General features: G+C 41.6%; 2 protein-coding genes across 3 annotated transcripts; one reads left to right on the plus strand and one right to left on the minus strand.

Annotated features, from left to right (window-relative positions):
* Positions 1 to 390: 390 nt before the first annotated feature.
* MEIOB (meiosis specific with OB-fold) lies at positions 391 to 21,866 on the plus strand. Of its 2 annotated transcripts, none has more exons than XM_072982985.2 (14): positions 391 to 741; positions 6,052 to 6,129; positions 9,931 to 9,988; positions 10,951 to 11,082; positions 12,351 to 12,423; positions 13,390 to 13,585; positions 14,882 to 14,982; positions 15,749 to 15,801; positions 15,898 to 15,993; positions 17,062 to 17,163; positions 17,784 to 17,937; positions 18,413 to 18,599; positions 19,220 to 19,306; positions 20,569 to 21,866. In XM_072982985.2, exons 2-14 carry the CDS (start codon positions 6,061 to 6,063, stop codon positions 20,674 to 20,676), a joined length of 1,416 nt encoding a protein of 471 aa, XP_072839086.2. In that variant the 5' UTR covers positions 391 to 741; positions 6,052 to 6,060; the 3' UTR covers positions 20,677 to 21,866. The 2 variants fall into 2 exon arrangements, with proteins under 2 accessions (XP_072839086.2, XP_078237589.1); XM_078381463.1 differs by lacking the exon at positions 391 to 741 and adding an exon at positions 4,129 to 5,041.
* On the minus strand, positions 21,253 to 23,562 carry FAHD1 (fumarylacetoacetate hydrolase domain containing 1). Its single transcript, XM_020805935.3, has 2 exons — positions 23,429 to 23,562; positions 21,253 to 22,642 (listed from the first exon to the last, which is right to left on the minus strand). The coding sequence occupies exon 2, from the start codon at positions 22,545 to 22,547 to the stop codon at positions 21,876 to 21,878; it is 672 nt and encodes a 223-aa protein (XP_020661594.3). The 5' UTR covers positions 22,548 to 22,642; positions 23,429 to 23,562; the 3' UTR covers positions 21,253 to 21,875.
* Positions 23,563 to 23,573: the final 11 nt, after the last annotated feature.

Below are 23,573 nucleotides of genomic sequence, written 5' to 3' on the forward strand. Positions count from 1 at the left end.
AATCAATGGGGTTCGCTATAATCCACGTTTTTCCGCATCTGCGGGGTGTCTGTGCTTGGAACCAATCCAGAAATCCTCAGTGGCCAGTGGCTCTGCTAACTGTGGGATCCTGGCAGCGGCAGTCCAGAAAAAGCAACTTTTCCCTCCTTCGGATACACACATACACGAGACACTTGCTTCGTCAGACTCTCCCCATTCACAAAGCCACGTGGAGCGCTCTCTCTCGCTTTGCGACGCCTGGCCCTTTAAGACGCGGGGAGGGGAGCGGAGGAGGGAGGAGGCGGAGCCAAGGAGGAGCGGAGGGCGGGGAGGGGGCGGAGAGAAGCGCCGGCGAGCTCGCGGCGGCGGCGGCGGCGGCAGTGGGGCGCCTGCGCAGTGCGAGAGGCGGCGGTTTCCCGCCCAAAGCGAGCTCGTGGCAGGGGAGGGCTTCTCCTTTGGAGGGAAAGGAGGAGAGCTGCCCTGAGGAGCTCGTCGTTATTTTTTAATTTTAATCCAATTTTAATCGACAGAAAGGGGAGACATTGGAAACTGTGTGTGCCCTGAGAGCCTTGTAACCATAAGCATCGCCATCAAAAAACACATTGGGGGGGGCTTCTCCTTTAAGCCCCCAGAGAAGGTTCATGAGGGAAAGAAGCACCTCCACCCCCCCCCCCCATTTTTTTGGCTTTTAAAGGAGTTTTTTGTGTCCTCCTCACTACCCATCCTTTTAAATCACTTCAGACAATTTCTTAACAACACTAGGTAATTACAATTACCAATTTAGCCAGAAAAAGAGGGCTGGTTCCTGAAAAGTGTGAGGTGAAAAAATCATACCTAAAATTACATTTCAAACACACCATTTTCTCCCGCCCGCCTCCACTGAAATCTCGACTGTATCCAGTATGTCCAAACGTCTGGGGGGCGGGGGAATGATCTAGAAACAGATATATATTTCTCTCTAGGTAAATATTTTCTCTAGAAAGAGACACATTTTATCTAGAAAGGGCTCCCCAAACCTTGCCAGCCCAAGGAGGGAACTTGGTGTTGCTTGCTAAATAAATTTTAGAAAAGAAGATTAATTTATTTTAACTTTTTAAAGTCAAATTTTCAAAGAGCTATCCAGGGGGAAGAGTTGGATTAAAACAAACAAAAAGGGTGCAAAATCTTCTGAGATAATAAATTCCTTGCTGATTGTGTGTTGAACGCAAGTCTCTCAGGGGGAGAGAGATTCTCTTGTGTTAATACAGTACAAGATAAAATGTTTATTATATATTATAGTGCAGTGGTTTCCACAGAAGCTTGACACGTATGGCCCCTCACCGTTCCCGTCTATTCATGAAGAGAATTTACATCAGATTTTATCAGACATTTTCCTCAGATTTTCAAACATTCTCATTCTTGACCACAGAGTAATTCAGAATTCCCTTTCTTGAGCACAGAATAATTCTTAGTATAGGATAATTTCACAGACACATATAGGGCAGAACAAGGAATCTGTAATGCATGCTTTCTTCTTTTCGAGCAACTATTTTTTGAGTGATATCCATGGACACTCCGACTTAATCTTTCTGGGCAACCTTTTTGTGAAAAATGGGTTTAACGCTTCCTCGGCTGCGGGCTCTGCCTCTTTCCCCTCCATTCTCATGGCCATTTGGCGCCATGAAGATTATATCCTTGTTCCCCTCATTCCAGGGACAGGAAACCATCCAGATATGGGAGTACAATTCCCATCTGCCTTGACTGGTGGCTTTCCTAGGTGGGGGGTGATGGGTGTTGCAGTCCAGGAGCATCAATAGGGTGGCTTGTTATCCACCCCTGTCTTGTTTAGTCATCAATATCATATGAGGTACTCTGCTTCACACTACTTTGATTTTTGGCCCATGTGTCTATAAGAAAAAAATCTTGACACAAGTGTGATAATCCTAATAATGAATATTACTGCACTTTGAGTAGGATTCCTGTTTCACCCTAAAACATGAGTTCAAAAAGCAAAGGGAAACAGCTCTTAAATCAGCTCCTTTATATGAGCATCTTTTAGGGTGAAAGAGCATTTGCTCCTCTTATCTCACTATGTCGTAATCCCCATATTTCCATCCATAAAAATGCCCCTACTAAAATCTCCCAATATATTAGCCATAATAAAATTGGGCCAGACTCAGAACCCTCTCCTTGTAGCCTCCAATTTTCTCAATTAAAAAAACAACACCTTGTAATGTTACTCATCTTGGGGTAATAAACAATAAATATCTTATGGCATCTTTTAAGCCTACTACATTTATTTTAGTGCCAGCTTTGGTGGATGACAATCTACTTCCTGAGACACTTTCCTCAGACTGATTTGAGAAAGTGGATTGCGAAACTCAAAAAAGTACATGCTAAAGTAAATGTAGTAGTTTTAAGGGTGTCACAAGACTCCTCTCCTGCCCACCCATTTTGCTCAATGTTTCAAGGCTAAAATGATTGAAAGGCAGACCATTCATAACTGATTTCTCAGTCTTTCTGTTTTCGGTGAAAACAACTACAGGAATGGAGGATATAGATGTAGAGTTGCAATTATGTAGGAATTCTTAACCTACTTTTAATTTTCAGGGTTCTTGCAGGGAAGTATTAAACTGCTGCAGGCTGGCAGGATAGGACTGTCTCTTTATCATCAATTTAAACCGATTTAATTGTCACACCTTCCTTTATGACATCCTGGTAAATATAGCGTTTGATAGCTACTGAACTTGCCTAACATAAAAAAGTACCCTTGTCATTCCATAATACTAGGGCTGGAGGAAAATACAGAACTTCCATTAAAATCTGTTGCAAAGTCCTCTGGGTTTTGGTGCCGGATCCTTGGTTTATTGTCGCAAAAATACTCTTCAACTACTCTCAAAAACGTTCAAATTACATTATATGTAACCCCCCCCCCAAAAAAGGATGGAGCTGGAAGACATCTTGGTCCCTTTTAATGATCCCTCACTATTTAATACTACAGCTGAAAAGCAGCAGCCAGTAACACTTTAAATATTTTTAAATTTTCAGTTGTCTTTTCAGTGCTTCTTTGTGATACTCTGATTCAGGGTTTTTTAAAAAAAAAAAAGAAAAAAAGAAAAAAAAAACAGCAACAACCGCTAATCCATTTTCAATAGGCAATGAATTATTTAACACTGCATTTGAGGGAAGAATTGATAGATGCCTGGGAGACATAATTGGGCAGGATCTTGCTATCCTAGGCAGCTGGAAGTTCCCTTTTTGTTTTCAAAGTTAGAATTTTTAAAGATGAAGGTAGCATGCCTGAACTAGAAAATACTGGGATACAATATGTATTTTAAAAAGAAAGGCTTTCAGGTGTGAATGCTTGGCACAGATAAGACTAGGCTATGTATTCCACATATTTTTGCTCAAATCACATGTTGCAAAGTACTCAAAATCTATTTTGTGTATTATCCCTATGTATTAAAAATTGACAAACAGTTTTTTATTCATTTTTTCTCTTTCCTTTCCTCTATGTATGTATGTATGTATGTATGTATGTATGTATGGATGGATGGATGGATGGATGGATGGATGGATGGATGGATGGATGGATGGATGGATGGATGGATGGATGGATGGATGGATGGATGGATGGATGGATGGACAGAATTCATTCATTCATTCATTCATTCATTTTTTGACATGGAGGATTTCTAAGATATACTGAATGGTCTGGTGAAGGAAAAGTAAAAACAAGAAAAAATAGGAATCTGATAAAAATATTATATCTTTGAATGAGCAGAGGTAGAGTACAAGCAAAGCAGGTTTTAGGACTAGTAATTTATAAAAAGCATTTTGGATACACAGTGTGATAATTGCTGACTCCTTCTTTATGTCGATGCATGTGAGGCTTCACATTCCGTGTACCCCCATATTAAAGACAGTTTTATTTAACAATATACCAGAAGGTCTCCAAGGAACCACAACACATTTTGGTTTCCTGCTGCTGCAAACTTGGGGCAAATTTCCCCTTTCTTTCTTTCTTTCTTTCTTTCTTTCTTTCTTTCTTTCTTTCTTTCTTTCTTTCTTTCTTTCTTTCTTTCTTTCTTTCTTTCTTTCTTTCTTTCTTTCTTTCTTTCTTTCTTTCTTTCTTTCTTTCTTTCTTTCTTTCTTTCTTTCTTTCTTTCTTTCTTTCTTTCTTTCTTTCTTTCTTTCTTTCTTTCTTTCTTTCTTTCTTTCTTTCTTTCTTTCTTTCTTTCTTTCTTTCTTTCTTTCTTTCTTTCTTTCTTTCTTTCTTTCTTTCTTTCTTTCTTTCTTTCTTTCTTTCTTTCTTTCTTTCTTTCTTTCTTTCTTTCTAGAAACCAACATTGGTTAACTTCCAAAACTCCTTTCTTTAAAATATACTGATTTCTGCCATTCATTTTTAAAAAGGTTCCTGCTGCTCTTCCTTAATCCTCTTTATCTTTTTTTAGAGATAGCAGATGCCACTAGAATTAAACCTTAACGATTTTATAAGCGGTATAGGTTCTGCTAGGAAAAAGGGAAAGAACAGTCAAATTTCCTCCCCTAAAAATGCCTGCCTGATATCTGAATTAGCAATACAGAGTGTTAACATAGAAAGTGAAATCTTACAATCCCCCCCTTTCCCTCAAATCAATGTTGTTCCTTCTTTTCCTGCTCTCAAGTTTTATTTTAAATGTGGGCTTTGGGTGGAGGGCTTCAGTATTTTTCTTACGCTTCCTGTCATAAAGTCATTTGGAGTCTGGGCATGGCTTCTTGCTAATGTCAGTTTTTATTGAAACAGAATTTTTGTTTGAAAAAGCTCAGGAGTTTCTTATGTTTTATGATTTGCATCATTTTTTCCCCTCAACCTTCCTCAGGGGAGTTCAAGTCTATGTTACACTGGGTCATACCATTTTATCTTTGTGGTGAGAGGTAATGGAAGCTTGCTAAGGGGCTGTGAATGAACCATTTCACCTTCGACTGGGGCTTTGAACCCTGTCTTCTCCAATTTCAAGTCTCTGGTTTTGAGAATGCTCCGTCTATGACACTGCCTGGTTGTTTTCGTACAATCCTAGAAACGGGGGCATTTCAAAGACTGGTAGGCTTTATAAATCAGTTCAGTCATGAAGCAACACATTTCCTTCATGAAATGATATCCATGAAAGAACATAAATTTTAAAGAACTTCAAAGGGGACATGTAGCATTTAGCTTATAACTGTAGTTTCCTACATTTACGATTTATTATTTTCACACATCACAAAATTGGTCCTAGAACTCAACATAAGCAATAACGTGCTAATTGTTGGCTTAATTTCTTGAGGTGTGAAAATGCTCGCATAGATTCAAAAGCAGAGTTGGGGACTTGAGTCACAGGACTTGTTGTCAAGTCAGACTTAAGTTGCACCAGTGACTCAACTCAACTTGGGCTCCCCCCCCCCATGACTTGGACTTGACTTGCCAATCAAAACACACCCATCCCTCCCTTTTTTCCCTGCAAAATAAACCTTGTTTTTTTAAAAAGTGACTCAGACTTAGGATTTGGGATTTGGTGCCAAAGACTGGCGTGCTCTGGTCCATGGGTTCACGAAGAGTCGGACACAACTTAACGACTAAACAACAAAACCAAAGACTTGGGCTCCGACTTGGGATTTGGAACCAAGACTTGCCAATATCCCTGTTCAAAAGCCAGCAGTTGGTAAACACTTTATGTAAGCATGGCTTGAAACCAAATAATAAGTCACAACTAGAGTAGGCCCATTGAATCAAAGGGATTTGGTGAGTCACCTTCTCCATAAGTATTGATTGAGAGGACCTACTCTAGTTGCTTACTTGCTACTGGATTTTAGCTACTATAGCTTTGATAGCATAGTGTAGTTTTTTTTAATAATCTGATACAGAAAAGAAATCAAGAATTATTTCAGCAAACCCAAAGCCTTTGTACGAGCTATGTTTTCCCTAGAAAACAGACGTTGTATATCAACATAGCTTTGTTAGGGGGAATTGTTTTTTTTTTTAAAAAAAATCTGTGTGGAATAACATAAATGACTTATTTTGATTTCTTCCTCCCCCCAAAAAAGAAACCCTAATAGACTTTTCTTGTATTTCAGGTAAAAAGAATGGCATATTCCATTTCAGCACAAAATTTTGTCGCCATTTCGGATCTACACCCAAACCTGGCTCGTCCTGTAGGTCTTGGTGACATAAATACTTTTTGTTCCCAGTGAAACTGTATATAACTGTATTATATTACCGCAAAATTATGTAATTGCTTTGCCTTTATATACTCACAGCATTGGCATAATTATTAGGTACAAACTACGTTATCTTCTCTTTGTACCCTCTCAGAAAGTGAAAACTGATGCTTCTGTTGACCACAAAGTGTGGATAGCACAACCATCAATGTCAGCTGGACAGTTCATTGTCTGAAGTATCAGAGACCCCTTTGTATTTTCTTTAAATAGATGTTGAGTTGATAATTTCTACAGAGTCTGCATTATACAATCACAGTACATTGGAGATGTATTCTTTGGGACTATGGACACCAGATTGGAAGCTGCAAGCTTTGCTCACATGGGTAATCCCATTCATGCCCAGCTTCCTTGATCATTTAAAAAATGATAATTAAGGGAAAAAAACTCCATTGTTGATAGTTCTTTTGCAGCTATTAAATGGCTGAGATGCTGAAAGGTGAATTAGAGAGTTATCTGCAGAAAACCTATATATTGCAAGAGAGAATATCCAAACATAGCTGGATACCAGCTGGGATAAAATTGCTTATGCTACTTTATAAGTGCAGTTACAAGATCAAATGTAATTTTAATGATCTGAATAGCGTTATAATATATTTTACTTGGAACAGGGAAGACTGTAAGTAAGTGACCCGTGTGCCTCCTGCATTTGCTATCCAGGTGATCGCTATAGATCAGCTCCCTCTTTATGGTTCTTTATCTTTAAATCAGACTTGGACCAAATAACCCTTGAAATAATGCACACCTTCAAATAGAGGACTGTTCCCTGGCAGCCTTTTGTAAAGGAGGCCACACTATACCCTAGTGACCATTCACTGCACCTACAACCACCCATGGGAATCTCTCAGACAAGCCTGAGGATGTTTTTTTATTATTATTATTATAACATCTCCAAAACTGTCACTGAAAATTCATTGGGATCAACCTGTTCCTGTTAGCATCCTATATGCCATTATACACATACTAAAATACCACTAAGCACCTTATTGAAACTGATTGGGCTGGCCATAAGAGACCACCCATCTGACTTAGCCTGCCACCTTAGCTATTGCAACAAAAACAGGGGTTATAACACAACAGCTACAGCAGCTGTAGACGTGGCAGTCTCTCTGTCTTTTTACTTGCATAGTTAATGTGCTGCAAAATTCCTTATGATACATATGTGCAGGCTGAGGACTGCTAAGAGCCTTGCCTTAATCTAAACTATTCCTAGTTTATCCCTTCCTTCAGAACCTTTCACTATGGCATGGCTGTTAGCACACCAGAGAAACAGCACCATGGCCCCTGTTTTATTAGCAAGCCTAAGCATGTTTCCTGAAATGTATGTCTTGCTATATTCACCATGGTTTACATGCAGGTGAACATGTGCAGGTTTGTACCCTAAGAAGCCACAGTTGAGGGTCTGACATTCAAATATGATATATGTGAATAGTAAAGACAGGGGCAAGCAAATATTAAGGTTGCATCTCCAGTGCCCAGCATTTTCACTGTTAACCTCAGCAAAAGTGGGGTAGATCACGATCTGAAAATGTTCCTTTTTTGGGGGGGGGGGGACTGCAGAACCTTCTGGCTAGCTAGGAGCCATGCTGGCCTAGGAATTCTAGAATGGTCTTGATGGCTTCTGGATTCTAACCGCTGAAGCCCATAAAACAGAAAGTTTCCGAGCACTGGGGTGCACTCTACCACGTCGTGAACTCTTTGTTGATTTAACGTAGAGTAAGAGTTGCAATTTTCCCCTATCAAAGTTAAAAGATCAATTACAAAGCCATAGATTTCTTCAAGGGATGTTTCCTTGGCAGAGAATTGAAAGCACATGCAACTTTCCAGCGTTTCTCTTGTGGGACGGATGTACTTGGCCAGAAGGTTTTATTTACTTTACATCACTGAGAGAAGATTAAGCATTAGAAAATTGACTGAGCTGGAACTTAGTTTATTGTAGTTTAACTTAGTAAACAAATCTTGCTTTCAATTTGGAAAGAAATATGGTTTATTTAACGGCAGGCATTCATCTCAAAGGAAGCTAGTAGCAGATAATTGTGTGTTCCTATATATAACTTTAAAGAGAACAATTATTTCTAATAAACTAAATTCTACAGGATTACCACAAAGAAATAATATATAGTGGAATCACTATGTCACTGTGTTAAATAATGTGAATGCTAAAACTATGAAAGTAAGCTCTTCAAAAGAAAAATAACAAAAGTTTGGGAAATGTCAGCTGAAAGTACTGGCGACTGGACACAGAGGTTTCTGTTTTCGCCTTTGGTTAGCTGAACAGTGGTTAGGCTAAAATCTTAAATGTACACATTTGGGAATAATTCCCTTCAAATTAAGAATATTTACAGGATGTTTAGGGATAGATCTCATGCTTTTAATTTGGATTTATGGAATTTCACTTTGTTAAAAGAAACTAAATTAAATAATTTTGTAAAGATAAAGCTTAGGAAGACTTTGAAATAAATACCGTTGTAAGTAGAGTCTTAAGGCATAAAATGACATTTCATATTCCAGGAACCAGCTCTGTATTATCAGCAGAGTTATACACAGGATATGTTTCCATGTAATTAGATTACTACGAGTTAGGAAACCAAACATTTTGAATGCAGATTAATGCAGTACATGTTAAGACTGCAAGCATTTTGGAGACTCGAGGAAATTATATTTCTTTACACTCATAAATGTACCGAAACCTGCTCAGATAAACACAGAAACAAGTCTCTTGCCCCACCTGGTGGCTGAAAGAACACAGAAATCCAGAACCCTACCTTTCAACAGGTGTATTGTTCATTGTGCTGGGTCTGAGTTTAGACGGGAAAATAAGATTTCGGTTACTGAACCTTCCTTTGTAGATAACATGGTTGTTACATCTGCGGATGTTTGCTATAATGTGTTCTCTTGCTTGCTGGGCAAAAAAAAATTGAATAATTGCCAATCTCTTCCTACTTGGAACTCAGAAATGAATGTGGGAAGAGTTCTTCCTGTCCCTTTCTTATCTGCAATATTGGAAAAGGGGGAAAAATCATGTATAAATGGCTGTTTCTTGCTTGCAAAGGATGTCACACTTTCTGATGATAGCTTTTCAGATAATGATGTCCTTAGCTGCCAGAGAGTTATACGGATAATTCCTCCATGACTGCACTTTAAAAATGTTGTTAGAAACGGCTTTTTTCCCCCAGAGATCGGTCAGCTCCTAGAAATAGCACATTTGTCTCTGTTATTGAGTCTGCCTGTAGTCTACACTTGAGAGTCCGTGGGGGTGTAATAGAAATGTGTGTTATTTGCAAAGAAAAGAAAGGGAAGAGAAACATAACTGCCCACCTGTACTGACCACCAGGAAAGTCAGAAAAAAAATCACAGAGGTCCTGTATAAATGGGTCAGGATTTTGTTCCTTAATTAGCCTGTCATGTTCTTATCTCGTTTCCCATTGTGCATTTGCTTCCATTGGAAGTAGCGGTTTTGGGGGGGGGGGAACTAGTTACATTTTCAGGTAAATTTTCACCTTATAAAAACAAACAGATGGTAGTTCTCTGCATAATTTTCCACTCCTCATCTTTTCAAATATAGAGAGTGGACTACTTATGTTGTTAATATATCAGTGCTTCTGTAGAATGTGGACTAAAATAGCAACAGTCAAATGTGCTTTTTATTAGTGAAGGAGTAGAGAGAGTCTGTGAAATCAAATCCATCCTGTACATCTGTATCTCATGAATATATTCTGCAATCTCTTTTCTTCCCAGAGTATAATTGGTGTGGTGATTGGGAAAACAGATGCCAAAGGCTTTCCAGACAGAAAAAGTAAAGTTCTTTTTAAGGCATTAAATTTGCTTTTCATGCTTTATCTCTTTGTCAGTGGTTTTCCTGACTTTTTTTTTAAAAAATGTGTTTAATTTGGTGAGAATCTGCACAAACTCTGTAGAAATGTCTTTAGACTACAGGCGACATGGACCCAAAAATAAGGGGAGGCGCCCTGCAAATTTGGGGACGAGGCCTCCTCTCTGGACTTGATCCAGATCTCTCCATAAGCACAGATGGGAGGGAGATAGGGGATCCTTGCCCCACAAATCTGACATCCATCCATTATTTAAATGGACACAAACAGCCAGACTATCTTAAAGTGGTACATGTTATGTATGAAGGCCCGTTGCTCTGTGTAGCCATTCACCCTGGAAATACAGTATTCTTGTGGATACCTTTGGATCACTTGTAATCTAGAAATTGCCCAGGCAACAGAGGGCAGTGTGTGTGAGAGAGAGAAGGGCCCCCTTATTTGTCTTTATCCCTTCCTTGTTCTAAAATGTAGTGGAGGGAATCTTCCACTACATTTGAATGGGAATTCACCCATATGAATGGGAATCTGCTTTTTATCCCATTCATAAAGGGAACAAACGTTTCCTTTTTTTAAAAAAGTCTGCTGACCTCTAGCGGCATGAATGAGAAGCCTCTACTTCATTTTATGCCTCTTTTACCACGAGTCCCCCTTGATGCTCATCATTAGCTCCCAGACCTCTTTCTTTGCTGCTGCTGGTGGCACCCCCAGCTGTCGTCTTCAGGTTTCCTAACAATATGACATAGGCAACTTGAAAGAACACAGCACCTGAGACTGGAGTGGGGACATTTCTTGCAGGCAGCCCCTGGCTGGCTGGGACAGATGACCACCCCATGGAGTCTGGATCAATGAGGAAATATAGTATTATAATGAGATTCTCACTTAATTGAAACTTGTAATTGCTTTCTAAGACTGCCTCTTCTCTCTACAGATATTGGATCAGAAAGGTACACGTTTGGCTTCACTGTCCGCGATTCGCCCTCTTACTTCATAAACGTACATTCCTGGGGAAGAGAGGACTACATTAAATCTCTTTCAGAGAGCTTTAGAGTTGGTGATTGCGGTGAGCTGAAGTTTATTCCGAACATATTTCAATATCAGTCTGTTTTCCTCCTCTTTAAATCAATATGATGTGTTTGTGGTCTTCATGTGTTTTCTGTCAAGGAGTTTGCAGGCGGCTCAGTTGGAACCGAAATGTTCAGTCAAATGGAGTGGAAAGAAGCAAACTTTTAAAAGCCAGCTTTCAGATGTAGTAAAACTGTCATCAGGAGGCACAGACAGGGGGGAAAAATCTCTCTGAGATTCTTTAGAATTTGTATTATATTTCATTCTTCCAAAAATGGCACCTCACCATATTAACAATTACCACGAAAGGTATGATTTGTGCAAAGTTAAGGATGCAGTGCTGTGAACATTTAGTCAAGACTAATGAATACAGTAGACTGACTTGTGTGTAAACCCACGTAGGAGCCTTCCGCCTAGCTCTTTCATTTCCACAGAAGAGTTAAGCATCCGCGCACGCACGTCAAGCATGTCGTCAGCTCTTCCCTTGCTGCATTAAACAGGCCTTACACGTGCTTCACTCTGACTGAATTAAGCCCAATGTGTATCTGATTCTCTGTATAACCCGTGATAAGACAAGAGAGTTGCTGACAGGCTCATAATCAAGCACAGTGCTCACATTTTGCGTGTGGTTTACTCCTCAGTGTAGCAAGTTCCTCCTGACAAATTGCTTCGGCATCAAAATGCTACCTTCATGCTGACACTCTTTCAATGGAACGAACATGTACCAGGGTTAACCGATGCCTTAAACTTTCAAGTAGCCTCAACAAGCATGTATACCCAGTGTGGTGTAGTGGATAGAGTGACGGACTAAGACTCTGGAGACCAGAGTTCGAATCCCCGCTTAGCCACAGAAACTCCCTGGGGGAGTGGATCTAGTAAAACCACTCCTTGAGTATCTCACTTACCTTGAAATCCCTGTTAGGGTCACTGTAAGTCAGTTCTAACTTGACAGCACATAACAAGCATGTGATTCCGTGATCATCAGGGTCTTGAGCTAGAGTCAACTCATTGTATTAGCACTCCTCCATGAAGTTCTGCCGTAACTTGGAAACTTCCATAAGGGAATTGTAGGCTTTGAATTCCATTATGGAATTGAAAGGTGCATCAACTGAACCTCATCATCCTTCCCATGCATGTAATGGCACAACCCCCCACCCCCGCCCCAAAGACTGTGTTCCAAGGGGTCTTGTTAATTATCTGCGCTTAATAGGCTGTAATCTCAATCCATGTTTTATGCATTTTCTATTTTTTTTTCCTCAATGACAGTTGTAATTGAAAATCCTTTACTACAAACAAAGGAAGTTGAGAAGGATGAGAAATTCAGTCCTTCGACTCCTAGGTAAAAGAAATTTTAACTGCTTGCAGTATCCTCCTGATTCCGTACCACGATAGGTTATTGGGGGGGGGGGGGGCTCATTGTTCATTTTGTTTTATTCACACCCTATGCTCCTTTCAAGTGCTTCAGAACAGCTTTACAGTACATTGTTTCCCTTCCCTACCTTTTTTACCCTAACCTCAACCATGTGATGTGGGTTAGGCTAAGAGACAATTTCCTGGTGCAGCTATATGGTTAGCCATATTTAAAAATGCTTCTATGATACAGAACAACTGTTTCCCTTGTTTGAGACACTACAAGACAAAGGATGCTTAAATGAATAATTGTATTTGCTTCTATTATTATTAATAAAAGCAATAGAAGGAATTTTGTTATGTATAACTAAACTACATATGTATGTGATGTTCCTTTTTAATTTTTCTTGAGTATTTATGTGCAATCTAAAAATAATAACAGTAAGAATTGCACAGACACACAAACCGTTCCTACAGCACAATTCTTTACATACCTACTGTGAAATAATTTCACCTGAGTTCACTGGAAGTTACTTCTAGGTACAGGGTTGTAACCTAAAGCATGTTCATTTACTCATCACAGCTGGTAACTCAAGTGGAGTTTCTAAAGAAACTTGCAAATGTCGAATACACAATATTGTCTGCTTCCTGAGCATTTGGCTGTGGGTAGAACAATAATATTCCATGTGTCAAGGAGCCAGGGCAGAGTTGTTGGTGGCCATTCTGCTAACTATTGACTTGACCAGTCTTTGCCCATTTAGAAAGACTAAAACTGACGTTTTTTAATGTGATATAACCTTGTAGCCATAGGAGTCATTAATCTCAGTGTTGAGGTCTGATGGACCACAAACATTGATATCATATGCACTGAAGAGGCCTTTTCTTCAGAGTGTTCATAACATATAAACAATCTTTTAATAATGATGGCCAATGTGTTATATATCTGTATTATCAGCTGCTACAAGCTACTGCTCAGTGAGAATCATTCCACTGTCAAAATCTGCACCCACAATGAAGTGGACGCCAAACTGCTATCCCTGTTGAAACTACCCGTGAAGAACCCTCAAGATTTTTACTCTCTAGAGGACATTGTGGCCAATGGGCAGAGCCTGGATGGAAAAATCATTAACGTTCTTGCAGCTATTAAGTCAGTAAGTCAGAACAAACTATGCAAGTTGAAGCGAGCTTCTGCTATAGTCTGTGATCTACCTGGTTGCTGAATAGATAAGGATTTACTGGGTCCCAGTATGGTAGATTGGGTTGATCTTTTGTCTTGGTTATCAGACACTGGGCTTGGTCGAGTGCTAAGGTAGGCTAACAGCGACATACCTCAAAGCTTTAATGAACAGTATTCCACAGAACTTTCATGTATCAAGGATGGCATCATGATATGGCAGGATATGAGGAGATGTATTTAAACTCTTTTGACATATGCACATTTTTTTAACAATACCAGAAAGTATTCATGTTAAATTGGTTATTGATTAAGCACTCATGTAGCCATGTCATGCCCTTGTCTGTCTTTTTAATCTCTGGTTCCTACGCAATCCGTTCCTTAAGGGAAAGACCCTATTGAAATTAACAAGAGCTATAGAAGAACATTTCGGAGGTCATAGCAACTGCTGTGGGTAACTGTCAGCATAACTCAGCTGATTGTGCCTCTTGGCACTGCGAATCTCGCAGACACAACCCATGCTTATTTGAGCTCCTTAGCCTGCTGGTAAGAGGCTGAAAATATATACAGTGGGGGCTTGACTTGAGAACTTAATCCGTATTGGAAGGCGGTTCTCAAGTCAAAAAGTCTGTAGGTCAAGTCTCCATTGACCTACAGTGCATTGAAAACCGATTAATCCCATAACAGGCCGTTTTTGTTCCATTTTGGTTTTTTTCTGGTCTGTAAGTCAATTCTCAGGCTGCAAGTCAAACAAATTTTGCGGCCAGAGAAGTCTGTAACTCAAAAAGTCTGTAAGTCAAGCCGTCTGTAAGTCAAGGGTCCACTGTAATATTGTTATCAAACTTGGCATAAGGCTTGAAACCCATCTCCACTGATTCCCAGATGGTGTTAAGGTTGATGGGCTGAATGCAAGAATGTATGTATGTATTCTGCATCTATGCCGTGTCGGTGTACCAAAATGCCAAGAGAGGAGGAAATAATGAGAGAGCAGGTGAGTTCATCTCCTTGAGCCTACCACAACCTTGGACCATTGTAAGGAGTGGAGCCATGGCATCATGTGTAACACAACGGCCCTGGCAGCAAGGGTGCAGTGTCAGGGGATAAAATCTCCCTGTGGTCAGGCAATTTTCCTCTTGCCTGGAGATTGACCAAGAAGAAGAAGAATTTTAATGATAACATGCTGTCTATGTAGAAAAGGACTATTTATGTTTAACTATCTAGCTAGGAATACAAAATTTAGATCCAAATTGGGTTTTTCTTCTACTTCACAAAGGTTGGTGAACCAAAATACTTCACCACTTCGGACAGACGGAAAGGCCACAGATGTGAAGTAAGACTGTTTGATGAAACGGAGTCTTCCTTTGCAATGATATGGTAAGCTATATTCTAAGGAGGCTTCTAGATGGGCCGCTCCCAGCACTACCAGACCAAAAAGACTGTGAATAAGACTACAATGAACATACAACTATAATTAATTGATGCCTATTATTAATAGCATGGCTTCTCTGATGATACAGCAACATTCATTAAATGGCAGCAGCAATATCCATTAACCTCTATTACATATAAAGCTGTCCGGTGGAGCGGCCTCGAATATATTACCCATTTCTATGAGTTATTGATGAATTATTCCCTCAGGAGAAACAGAGTGAAACAGAACTGCAAATCAATTATGAAAGGTCACCATGGCGGTGTGGAAATAAAGAAGCCATCTAGTTAGTTAGGCCATGGATGATCTTGCTTGCTCTCAGCAACATATTGTATAGCACCAGCCACAGACCAACCTTTGCAGAAATACTGATGTCAACAGCATTATAGGTAGATCGTAGCACTTTTATATGGGCAGCCCTACTGGATCGAACCAAAGAGCCACCTCTCCGAGCCCCATTTCACAGCCAGCTCAAGGACTTTTAGTCTGGTGTCTCAAGACCCAGATTCTTTCCACCTTCCAAACCTTGTTAGGGCACTAAATGTCTTTAATCCCTACATGTTGTGGTTTTATTGTCTTGTAGTTTATATTCTTCAGGCTGTTTTGTGTTTGTAACTGACCAGACTTTGCAAGCGTATGAATATTTTTATATTTATACAAAAATAAACATTTTAATTAACTAAGCAACATTTTTATTGACTTTTTCTCTAGCTGGGATAACGAATCCATCCAGCTTGCACAGAGCTGGGTGCCTCGTGAAACAGGTACCTTTAATTTCCTTGAAGAATACTTTTGCTGAGACTGTCGCAAAAGGTAAAGCTTTGTGTAAAATAACAAAGGGATCATATCTTCCTTACCAGTGATATTTGCATCAGATGTAAGAATAAACTTTGACAAATTTCGAAACTGCATGGTGGCAACTGTAATTTCAAAAACCATCATTACAACTAATCCTGGTAAGTAGCAGCTTTAAAATCCTTTTTAAAATCATGACACAATTCCCTAGAATAGTCTTCTTTTATATGCGATCAAAATGGTGGCTTAGGAATTGAAGACTGGTACTGCTTGCCTATAGAGTAGTTTGTCCAAATGTCCTCTTTCAAACAAACAAACAAAAAACAAAACCCACCAGTCTGTATACTTCCATCTGTCCCTGATGTTTGTCATAGTGGAATTGTTTAGCCCAATCTGTTAAGCTCCTGGAAAAGACATTTCTCAGGCACTTATTCAGTCTGGCACTTATCCTGCATGACATTTCTCTCTCTTCCAGCACTTTCTCCCTCTTGCTCAATATTGGGTCCAATATCAGCTTTCTCACCTCCAACCTTCATCTTCTTCGCTTTCCTTGATCTATTAAATACATCACAGTCCACCCTACTGAACGAGCGCAATGCTTTGGCTTTCAATTTGCCTTCTCTTTCATTCCCCAGATTCATCGTATCATTCAATCACTGCCAGCATCACCACGTTCAACCATCTGAAGGCATTGGGCTCTCTCAGACAATGCCATCCTTTCTCCCTTTGCTGACCCTCATGCTTGGAAATCGCTGCCCCTCATGCTGAAAGGCTTGGTTTCTGGAAGGATTGTTTTCTTCTTGATTCATTGCCTCAGCATATCTGTCTTCTCCCCTGCAATGAATTGTACACTCTACGTAGTTTGGATAGGAGTCTTCCCAATTGTAAGGTGGCATACAGATGGCTGGTTAATAAAATAGCTCTGCATGCCTAAGGTGCAACCCCAGACTTCTTCATGAAACAGGAATGTCTGACAGCAAGATCAGGAAATGGCTATATCCAAAGCCCTGAGAAGGCTACTTCAGGCAGAGACTGCCATTGAACTGCCCTGCTTCCCTGCCTCGGAGGGCTGTTTCCGTTGCTCTTCCTGATAGCCTTGTTCTCTGCAACAGACCCGGCTTGGCTCTGGGCTCTTAGCAGGAAACCTTAATCCTCAAGCTACAGCCTCCTAATTGGCCTCGGATGGCCTTGCCTGTATTAACACTGTGTTTAAAAATATTTTTTTCAAGACACCCCGAAAGCACGTGTTCTACTCAAATTTATAAAAGAAAATGCAGAAATGTTAGATTTGGATGACGACATGGGAGACGAACTCAGAGAGTCAATAAACTGTGAGTATGCTTCCAAGCGTTCCTTTCTTTTGATGGATCCATATAGGTTGCCTGGGGTCTTGATTCTGGGTCCACTCTTTTGAATATCAACAAAGTCCAGTCAGAACCCAGTGGGCTTTCTGTCTGTGTGAGCCCTGCACAATTTCAGTGCTATCATGCTTCTCTTATTTTTAAAACTGTGTTTTTTGTATACAACCCACGCATGATTTCTCCGTATGAAGTCTGCTTCTGTATTGCTTAAGTCACAATGACTATACTGTATAAAACATCCCTGCCTGTCTGTACCTCTGAACGGCTTCTCAGGTAGTATTTAACTGGTATGTCATTTTGGTATTTCAAAATAGGAAATCTAGCGATCTATGGAGATTTTGGTATCCTCCAGACCTTCCCCAACCTTTGACTATATACATTTACATATTATTAGCAGACCTGTCTGTGTCTCCCGATTACTTGCAGAGATGGCAATTAATGGTTGGGTTGATGGAAGGGCACCAGGATACTTACCTCTCCAGTTAAGGACAGAGCAAGAGTTTTGCTTATAATATGAACAAATATAAATAACAGGGTGCAACATATGGGTAATTCAACATATAGATAACCCTCCCCCTTGTTATCTTTAGTACAGACAATACTTGGTGTTTATACGGTGGAGAAAATAAAGATGGAAGCTTTGGAGAATGAGGGAAAAACAGAACCTTTCTATGGCATTGTTTTTGCCTACATTTCAACACTGAATATTGATAACGAAACCACTAAAATAATACGAAACAGATGGTAAGCATTTTGTTAATTTTTGTACAGGATATTTCATTCCCTTTTCCAGTTCTGCCCTGAAAACTCCCATTCCTCTGTTTATCAAATTGCTTTCCTAAATCTGTATCAAACCTTTTATTGAAATATCCTAACCTCACCTAACTTGGCTATCCAGTGAAGAACACTCTCTCAAAGTGCTGAAAGCCCTCTGTTATTCGAGAGCATTTCTATACTGCTTTTCATTTGAAAAATCCCCAAACAGTTTACAAATAGCACGGGTGTTATAGCGTGTGATTTTCCTCACCTCCATAGCTTGCATTTAGTATGGTTCATTTTGTGATTAGAGATGGGCACGAACCACCGGTTCCAAAGACTGGCTAGGAAAGAGGGCATACCCAGAGAGGGTATGGAAAAACAGTGGGAAACACTATAACAACAATTCAGTTTGAAAATCACTCGACAAGGTCCATATTAAAATAGTCTCTCTTTCTTGCAGTGCCAAGTGCCGCTATGTGGTCAACGAAAGTACAGATACCTGCTCTTTCTGTAGCAGTCCCTCCTCTTCAGAAGCCACGCCTGTTTTTCCCAGCTTTGATTTACTCGTTGATCTGACAGACCACACAGGCACGCTTCATTCTTGCAGGCTCTCAGACACAGTAGCTGAAGAAGCTTTAGGTTGCACGGTAAGAACACACTATCCATAGCATTTTTCCCCCTGCTGAAGCTTATGCTTCTAGTTTGTTTGTTCACTCACTCACTCTATTTTACCTGCAAAAAAACCACCTTACTGTGATATTTGTTCAGGACTATTTAGCCCTCCCCTTACTAAGACATTTTATGTGTCAGAACGGTGCCTATACCTTTTATCAAGACTACTAGTAGATCAAGCAGCCTTTAACTTATGTAAGACTGCACAGGAGTAAGTGTGTTTAGTCTTTTAAGGTGCCACAGAATTTGGTACTCACTGCTGCCGATCCAAGCATGCCAATTAGCGTAAGCACTCAGTGGACGTCTTCGTAAATATCTCAGGCCAACATTTTTAAAATTTGTATTTCATTTTATTCAAGATTCCTCTTAGATACTTATCCTGGAGTCATCACTTGGGCATCTGTTTAATCAGAAACACGTTCTCCATTCACTAGTCTTTTCAGACCTTTCTCCTCTACTCCAAGGAATCCTGAAACACGAAGGCAGACACCCAAGCTGTCATTGGGTCTGGTTATGGTATTTTCTTCTGGAAGAGCACGCCTTCCTGTGAATTATGTGCATTTCAGGCCAATTAAACTATGGTCTTCCCATTTAGGTCCAGGAGTTCCAGGCTCTGACGGAGTCTCAAAAGACTGGCCTAAAATGGCACCTTCTTCTTGAACGCAGTAAAATTCACTTTAAAGTAAGTAGAGACATGAATCTAAAGAAAGGTGTGTTTTTTTTTGTAGTGGCTACAGCAGTACTGAACAGTTTATCCCATAAAATATATTTTAGGGGGAAAAATAATCTGCTCTTGCAGACTTCCTAGTAAAAGTAAAGGTTCCCCTTGACATTTAGTCCAGTCGTGTCCGACTCTAGATACCAGACTTCCTGATAGCTAATAAATCCTCGTAGGCACCTGCTTGCCCTGAAAATTAGCTAAATTCATGGCAGGTAAGATTATCTATGGTTATTGCTCATGATGGCTATAAATTTTCTTCATCAGCTTCTCATAAGCAACTGGTCGCTTACAGTGTGAACAGAAGACTGGACTAGAGAGGCCTTTGGTCTGATCCATAAAGGATCATCCTACGTTCTTACATTCATGAGCAGGGGGAGGATTTCTTTGACATGTCATATTTTCTCTGCAACCTACAGTTGAATCCATAAGCAAGCTCCAACATGTTTATGTGTCATCTGGCCTTTCTCACTAAACCACCCATATGCTCAAACTTAGACTGCAGGAAAAAAATGACATGTCATAGAAATCCTCCCCCTTCCATGAGCAATGTCCTAGCTAAGAAATCGTTAAGTGGAAGCCAGCTCAGCAGATTTGATATGAATGCAAAACACTGCTTCCACAATGTTCACCTTTCACAGCCCCGCATGGGTTTCCAACATGAAAGTTTGGCTTCAAGGACTTCACCAGTCCTGTAAACCCCCCCCCCCATCCTTTTCCCCCTTAACTAAGCCTTTATTGTTTTAAATACAGGTTTTGAGTGGTATGATTTGTTATATACAGTATATGCAACATATATGTTTGTTTTACAAAATGTAACAGTTGACACTGCATGTATTTACTGCATTTGTTGGCTGTATTTTTAAGAAATGCTACAGTTGCTTTTATTATTATTATTATTATTAGACACAACCTGTAATAAACAAAGTGGGTTACTTCATGTCATTGCCTCACCAAAGGCTATTTTCCCTTTATGCCTGCTTATATCCCAGCTGGAGAAAAGATAATGGCAGCTACCCATGCATTTTCTGCTGTTGGAATAAAAGCAGCTAAAAGGGGGTTAAAATGCAAACGAAAGTATTAAACATGTTTCCCTCCCCCATTTCCTACTTCAAAATACAGTTTTATATGATTCATTGTGAAGTTTAGTCTTCGTTCTGGAAGAAAAAGGGTGTTTTTTTTTTTAAAAGGCTTGTTTGAACAAGTATTATTTTATATCTCCATAGGTTAATTTTTCAGCCAACTCATGGACTGGACTGAGAGTGAGTTTGCTTTCTTGCAAACTAGCAGATCCTGTTGAGGCCAGCCTAAATTTGCTTGAAAAGGCAAAATAAATACAGCACCTAGCTTCAAAATAGCTGTAAGCACATGAGAGTGGATCTTCAGAAGCTTCCTCCTCATTGCAAAAGTGGTAAAAAGCGCATTTTGATCAAAACTTAATTTTTGCAAGTGTGTCATTGTTTTAAAGAACAGCTTAGCTTAATGACTTTCCAAAATGTAAGTATACGCCCTCCTTTGAATGAAAAGCAAAGTTTCTTTCCAAATATAATAATTTGAGATATATATTTTATAATTTAATGTCAAGTTAATGGCCTTAAACAAGGATATTAAAGTGGTGTTTTGTGGTGAGCATCGATCTGCTATCTGAAAGAGAAAGCTCTCACAGCAGGCCCAACCTGAAATCTCAACACCTGCCCCTAACTTACTGGATGGGCAAAGCCATGGCTCCATTTTTCCCCTCCTGCTCCCCAGGGGAATTTTTGCCTTGGACAGATAATACTGCCCAGCTCTGAAGGGCTGTTGTGAAGATTTCAGCCTCTTTGGGTGAAGTGCTTCGAATACTGTACATGTATATGTCACCGTGTTTTGCTTCAAGACCCTTGTCAAGTGATAACAGGAAATCTAAGACGTTATTAAGCAATGCAGCAAGACATACATTTTGTTTAATTGACACCTTAGTATTCACTCTTCCATTAGATTTCACTGCAAAATGTTTTCTAAATTTCAATCTATTGGAAAAAAAAATTCTCCATTGCATTCTGTTCAGGCACAGTGGTAATAAAGAATGTTTACTGCATTTGTTGGCTGTATTTTTAAGAAATGCCACAGTTGCAGTTTTTATTACTAAACACAACCTGGCGTAAACAAAGCCTTCCCCTTCTATCTTGTTCTTTTGCAAGCGAAGAGGAAAAAAACTTTGTCCTACATCCAGGCGCTGACTAATCACTCTTGGAGTAGAGCCACGGATCCAACGATTCCGCATACACGTTGAGGTTTCAAATTCTCATTGACGTAATGGACCAAACTGTAGTTGAGAGGGAACAACTGGGCAGAGGGATGCAACCTTCTCTCTGCCCTCTGTGAGAGCAGTCAGAACCAGGATGATCCAAAGGGCATGCCTCCTGGCCTGGACCTGCAGAGGAGAATTCCGGCTCATTGGGAAAGAAGGAGGATGATGGTCTGCCGGCTTCCTGTTCCAGTCCGAAGGAGCCCAGAATGTGACCCCTTCCTGGAAAAAAAGAAACATGACACCTCAAGGCCGATACTTCTGCTGCGCTACCTGGAAGCGCATCGTCAGCAGGCCTTCGATCCCGGCTTCTATCTCATCCTTCTCCTGCACCGCAGAAACCCCTTGGGGGCTGCCGGTCAGGATGACGTCCCCTTCTTCCAACGCGATGATCCCGCTGACGTAGCTGATGACGTAAGGGATGGAGAAGATCATGGCCGACGTATGCCCTTCTTGCCGCAATTCCCCGTTGACCTTCAGCCAGATCTTCAGCTGGTGCGGGTCAGGGACTTTTTCCTTGGGGATGAAGTCACTGACCGGACAGGAGGTGCTGAACCCTTTGGCCAAGGTCCACGGGAGCCCTTTCGCCTTGCACTCCTCTTGGGTGTCCCTGGCCGTCATGTCCAGGCAGAGGGCGTAGCCGGCCACGTGGCCCATGGCGGCCGCCTGGGGGACCTCTTGGGCTCTCTTCCCGATCACCACCCCTAGTTCCACCTCGTGGTGGAGCTTGCGGCAATAGTACGGCCGGACGATGGGAGAGCCTTCCCGGACGTAAGCGGAGGACGGCTTGAGGAAGAAGAGCGGCTCGGTGGGAAGGGTGTTCCTCATCTCTTTGGCGTGCTCCGCATAATTCCTCCCAACGCAGATGATGTTCTTGCCCCACTCCCAGAACCTGGTAATAGGCTTAGAAGGGGCCATCCTTTCTCTCCGCACAGAGACAGGCAGTTGGGATCCTGGCTTCTACAACTTGGGAGTACGATTCCTCCAGGCCACTCTCCTGGCTTGCTTTTGACCTGAGAGAGAAGGAAACAAACGGGTCACGGACAGAAAAAGACATTAGAGCTAGCCCCTGCCTGGAAGACAGAAACCCTCAACTAATGCAAACATCTGAGTGTGCTTCTCTCCATCCCTCACAATAATGTGTGGTCCAGTGGATTCTTCTTCCAACTAGAGACCAGAGAGGGCAGTGGTTTCCCCTTCCCTTCCTCTGAGATCCCGCAACTGGCCCAAGGCCACCTGGACTGGCTCTTTCCCCAGGAGGGCATCGAACCCCCAGCCACTGACTCAGCAATCCCTGAGCTACATTAGCCAGCTTCCACTCGATGGGTTTAGTGACCCAAGGATGCCCTTGGAAGGTCTGGCGGGGGGCAAACTCCCAGAAAGACAGTCGCCATCCCCCAGCCCCCCCAACCGGGAAAGGTTCCTCTCCAACCACGGGCTCTCGCTAACGGCGGCTGGCCTTGACATCCACGGGCCCCTTCCCTGGTTGTTGGCGGCACCCTTTAAAGGCCTTCCCTCCCCGCACCAGCCCGGGGGGGAAGCGGTGCTTTCCTCCAAGAGAGCCGGTGGATGGATGGCCGGCAGGCAGGAGGGATTTTTCTTCTCCCACCCTCGTGGTCTCTGGAGGTCTCGCCTCTTCTGGCAGCCAGAGGTGCCGTCCGTCCGGCCGCCCTTCTCCCGTCCACCCTCGGCCACGGAGGAGGAAGGAGAGAGGCCGGCAGCCCCTCGGCGCCCCCTCGGCCCCCCCAAGGCTGAGCCTCTCTTCTTCCCACCCCCCGAAGCCCAGAGGGGAAGCCCACCTTCCTTTCGCCTGCCAGGCGCGCCCGGCCCGCCGATCGATCGCTGGGGAAGGGAGCCCGAGCCCCGCCAGCCAGCCAGCCGGCCTGCCTCGCCTGCCTGCCTGCCTTCCCCGGAGCCGGGGCGGGCAGAGGGGCGGCGGGCGGG

This window comes from Pogona vitticeps, chromosome 13 (assembly GCF_051106095.1).
Source record: "Pogona vitticeps strain Pit_001003342236 chromosome 13, PviZW2.1, whole genome shotgun sequence".
Taxonomy (NCBI): domain Eukaryota; kingdom Metazoa; phylum Chordata; class Lepidosauria; order Squamata; family Agamidae; genus Pogona; species Pogona vitticeps.

Coding starts and splice junctions, on each gene's coding strand:
- MEIOB (XM_078381463.1), top strand. CDS start 4,904: ATGAACCATTTCACCTTCGACTGGGGCTTTGAACCCTGTCTTCTCCAA. Junction 5,042..6,051: donor CGGGGGCATTTCAAAGACTG/GTAGGCTTTATA, acceptor CTTGTATTTCAG/GTAAAAAGAATGGCATATTC. Junction 14,983..15,748: donor TCTTCCTTTGCAATGATATG/GTAAGCTATATT, acceptor CTTTTTCTCTAG/CTGGGATAACGAATCCATCC.
- FAHD1 (XM_020805935.3), bottom strand. CDS start 22,547: ATGGCCCCTTCTAAGCCTATTACCAGGTTCTGGGAGTGGGGCAAGAAC.